At 48.4% G+C, this 4,415-nt stretch overlaps 1 protein-coding gene across 2 annotated transcripts in view; it reads left to right on the forward strand.

Moving 5' to 3' along the window:
* Positions 1-1,236: 1,236 nt before the first annotated feature.
* The window catches only part of SUZ12 (SUZ12 polycomb repressive complex 2 subunit), a 70,161-nt gene continuing 66,982 nt past the window's right edge, over positions 1,237-4,415 (forward strand). Inside the window, exon 1 of one of the 2 annotated variants that reach the window (XM_017542063.2) lies at positions 1,237-1,754. In XM_017542063.2, coding sequence (XP_017397552.1) covers positions 1,481-1,754 — 274 coding nt within the window. In that variant the 5' untranslated portion in view covers positions 1,237-1,480. The remainder of the gene's footprint in view (positions 1,755-4,415) is intronic. The other variant, XM_017542064.2, reaches the window with a different exon arrangement.

Genomic DNA, 4,415 nt, shown 5'->3' on the forward strand with positions numbered 1-4,415 from the left:
GCCTGGCTAACATGGTGAAACACCACCTCTATTAAAAATACAAATATTGGCCAGGCGTATTGGCTCACGCCTGTAATCCAAGCACTTTGGAGGCCAAGGCTGGCAGATCACCTGAGGTTGGGAGTTCAAGACCAGCCTGACCAACATGGTGAAACCCCGTCTTTAAACAAACAAAATACAAATATTAGCTGGGCGTGGTGGTGCACACCTGTAGACACAGCTACTAGGGAGGCTGAGGCAGGAGAATCGCTTGAACTCCAGAGGCAGAGGTTGCAGTGAGCCGAGATCCCATCACAGCACTCCAGCCTGGAGACAGAGTGAGAGTACATCAAAAAAAAAAAAAAAAAAAGCAAGACCCGCAAAACACCAGGTCCCCCTCTGCTTTCTGAGTTGAAAATCTATAGATCCTCAAGAAGGGAAGAGTGTATGTACCTACTTCTAAGAAATCAGTTTACAGCTCTGACCACTCTTCCAGTGTCTGGGGGCAAAAACCTAAGGATGTAGACTTTGCTCCCATCACGAGATCTACCCCTCAGGATCTCGGTAGCTATCCTGAAGGCTCATGGCATCTACAGGAAATAGTTTTGCTTGTTTCTATAGGGCATCCCTACAACGATGTAAGTCACTTCCTTTGGTGAAGCTCAGTCACCTCCGATAGCAGCAGCCGCAACCCCTTGGCTGTGCAAGGTGGGATTCGGCCATGGATGGCTTGGGGCATGTGGTGTCGCAAGGGGACAGGGGACACGATCCCTGTCCCGGGAGCCCCTCAGCTGAGAAGTAACCCTGACCAGGGTCGCACCAACCCCCCAGGCAGGCCCCGTCTTGGGAAGTTAGAGACTCGATGATCTGTAAAATATATCAGTTCATTGAACAGGCTCCTCGCTCCCAGTTCATCGGAGGCCTGCCTCTCTCCAGGGGTCCTCTAACCCTCTGGGGGCGGTGACTGACGACGCTCAGAAGGCGAGAAACGGCTCCTTAAACCGCTCACTGGGTCCCTCTCTCCCCACAATGCACCGGGGCCAGCAGGAAGGCCGCTCCGACCCCTAATTTTCCCGCGAATTCAGTTCAAAGAGGCTGCCGGGCCCGCGGTCGGCAGCGCGCACGGGCCAACCAAGCCGCGCCTCCGCGAGAAGCGCCTCCGCGTGACTGACGGGGGAATCCGCGGGCCAACAGGCTGGGCGGCCGGGCGGCGCGCGCTCCCGCCGCCCAATCAGAGCGCCGGGCGGGGGAAGTGGGCGGAGCGAGGCCAGGGTAGGGTGAGCGGCCTCCGGAGCGGAGCGGGGCTCTGAGGAGACACTTTTTTTTTTTTCCTCCCTCCTTCCCTCCTCTCCTCCTCCCTTCCCTTCCCCTCTCCTCCCCTCTCTCCTCCTTCCCCCCTCGGTCCGCCGGAGCCTGCTGGGGCGAGCGGTTGGTATTGCAGGCGCTTACTCTCCGGGGCCGCCCGGCGGGTAGCTGGCGGGGGGAGGAGGCAGGAACCGCGATGGCGCCTCAGAAGCACGGCGGTGGGGGAGGGGGCGGCTCGGGGCCCAGCGCGGGGTCCGGGGGAGGCGGCTTCGGGGGTTCGGCGGCGGTGGCGGCGGCGACGGCTTCGGGCGGCAAATCCGGCGGCGGGGGCTGTGGAGGCGGCGGCAGTTATTCGGCCTCCTCCTCCTCCTCCGCGGCGGCAGCGGCGGGGGCCGCGGTGTTACCGGTGAAGAAGCCGAAAATGGAGCACGTCCAGGCTGACCACGAGCTTTTCCTCCAGGCCTTTGAGAGTGAGTGTGTGCGAGGCTTTGAGGGCAGGAGGACCCACTCTGCCAGCACCGGGGACGGGACACTGCTGGGCCCCCTTCCTCCTCGGGAGTCCACTTGGTGTGGGAGTGGAGGGAGGAATTGAGGGGATGTCCCCCTTTCGGGGATTACGCCTCCGGGGCATCCAGAGTCTAGGGCCTTGGGAGAGCTGCAAGAGAGGGTCCGGGTAGGTTCTTGACTCCCCCAAGATTGACGCGAGAGGCTTGGGACTGGGGCCCCACGTTAAGAGCAGGCGGCTTTTAGATGAGGAGGTAACAGCTGAACTGAGCTGCAGTCACATCCCGAGACTAGTTCTTGTTTTCTTTCATGCCATTCGGACTCTAGAAATACAGGGGTTTCGGCTGTACCTTTTGAGTGGCAAAATAAAGCCTGTGAAGGGACGAATGCAGTCCAAGCGAAGAAATGATCCTTAGTCTGAAATGCCTTCGCGCTACGCGCTAACTTGGTGCTGCAGGTTCACATGGCACCTTTGGATGCTTAAAACCTTTCAAATCTATCCACCCATTTTGTGGATATGTAAACTGAGCCAGAGAGTGGTCAAGCATCTTCTCTGGAGAGGACCCCGGAATTCTGCTTTTTATTCTCGGCTTACAGGACATTTTCTTACGTCGATTTCTGTTTCTAAGGTCTGTCTGGAGGGTGAAACTGACTTATTTGGAAAGGAGAGCAAGGTGTCTGGAAACAAACAATAGAATTTATTAAAAACACCGTAACTATAAATAATCCTGATTGTTCTTTAAGGAATGTTATATTTTGATTGGTTTCCGTTTTTGCTTTTGTGCGTTATAACTTGAGTGATCTTTAATAGCTAAATAATTTTACTGAAACTTGAATAAACTCGGCTTTACCACTCAATGTTCTTATTTACAATTTCACTGTGGCATATGTTAAGGGCATGGTATCAGCTGTGCTTGGAAAGACGTATTACATTGTTTAATACCCTTCCTTCATTCTCTCTCATTAGTGCTTCATGAAATTCTAATTGGAACTTAATAGAAAGAATTTCAGTTTTTATCGGAACGAATATCGAACCTGCTTCAGAGAGATTCACATTATTCACATATTATATTGCTTAATATACTTTTAAATATCTGGAGAGGCTTTAATTGGAAATAGGATGGAGAACTGACGGGCAGTGGTGACAGTAATCATACTTGTTTGTACCCCTTCTAAAGTATCTCATCTTCCTTGAGTTAATTTAAAATGAAACTAACCAGTTGAAGATTTAGATGGAAATTTTAAAAGTTCTTTCTGAATGTTATGAGAAGACAGATACTCCAAGAAATTTTTAACTATTTTCGTTCTGATGAATCCACTCTTCGGAGAAGTCAACTGTCATTAAGAGCTAGATCTGATCGTAAAACAACTTGAAGTCGTTCACTGGGAAGTTTAAATACTTTAATGTAATTATTTATATAATCATATTAGGCTTATTTTGATACTGCTTTATTTAAAGAAACATACTAATAGGTCATCAGTGTCACTGATATGATGGTGTGTATATATATATATTTTTCTTTTAAGTCCTGTATAACAAATTTTAAGTAATTTGAAACAACTCATTTTAAGCCTTAGACTGTTTTAAGAGGCTGTCAATTGTGTAAAAAATGTATTGAGATAATATTTACATTGAACAAAATAGATAAAACTTTATAATTAGGAATATTTATTGAGAATTTTTGCTGCAGTTTGTGTCCCAGATTTATTTCAATATTGACTGACTTTGGAGTGCAGTGGGTCCCAATTGTAATCCCAGCTACTCTGGAGGCTGAGGCTGGAGCATGGATTGAGCCCAGGAGTTTGAGACCAGCCTGGGCAACACAGCAAGACCTCTTTTCAAAAAAGGAAATAAAAATACTTAACTGACTTTCATCATATCTGTATTAGGAATGTCTGGGGTCTGTATTAGGATATCATCGTTTCTGTATTAGGATGTATTAGGATTCTGTTTTGGCCAACTGCAAGTCTTTATGTGACCAATTAAAAAGTGAAATGTTAAAAAAAAAAAAAATTGAAATGTTCAGGCTGGGCGCCATGGCTCAGGCCTGTAATCCTAGCACTTTGGGAGGCCGAGGTGGGCGGATTACCTGAGATCAGGAGTTCAAGACCAACCCTGTCAACAGGGAGAAACCCCATCTCTACTAAAAATACAAAATTAGCTAGGCATGGTGGCACATGCCTGTAATCCCAGCTACTCAGGAGGCTGAGGCAGGAGAATTGCTTGAACCTGGGAGGCGGAGGTTGCCATGAGGGGAGATTGCACCATGCACTCCAGACTGGGCAAGAAGAGCGAAACTGTCAAAAAAAAAAACAAAAACGAAATTTTCATCTTGTTTGGCATCAATAAATAGTTCTTTTGTTAACTCCAGCTAACTAATACAGCTGCTTTTTGGAAGAAAATTGGTTATAGATAGTTTAAATTAGCTGAGTTAAATGAGTATAACTACTTCTCTTCAGTTCTGTCCAATGACTATCTTAAAAAAGTTTAAGAAAAATATTGTAGAGGGCCGGGCGCGGTGGCTCAAGCCTGTAATCCCAGCACTTTGGGAGGCCGAGGCGGGTGGATCACAAGGTCAAGAGATCGAGACCATCCTGGTCAACATGGTGAAACCCTGTCTCTACTA

This window comes from Cebus imitator, unplaced genomic scaffold (assembly GCF_001604975.1).
Source record: "Cebus imitator isolate Cc_AM_T3 unplaced genomic scaffold, Cebus_imitator-1.0 Scaffold140, whole genome shotgun sequence".
NCBI classification, from domain to species: domain Eukaryota; kingdom Metazoa; phylum Chordata; class Mammalia; order Primates; family Cebidae; genus Cebus; species Cebus imitator.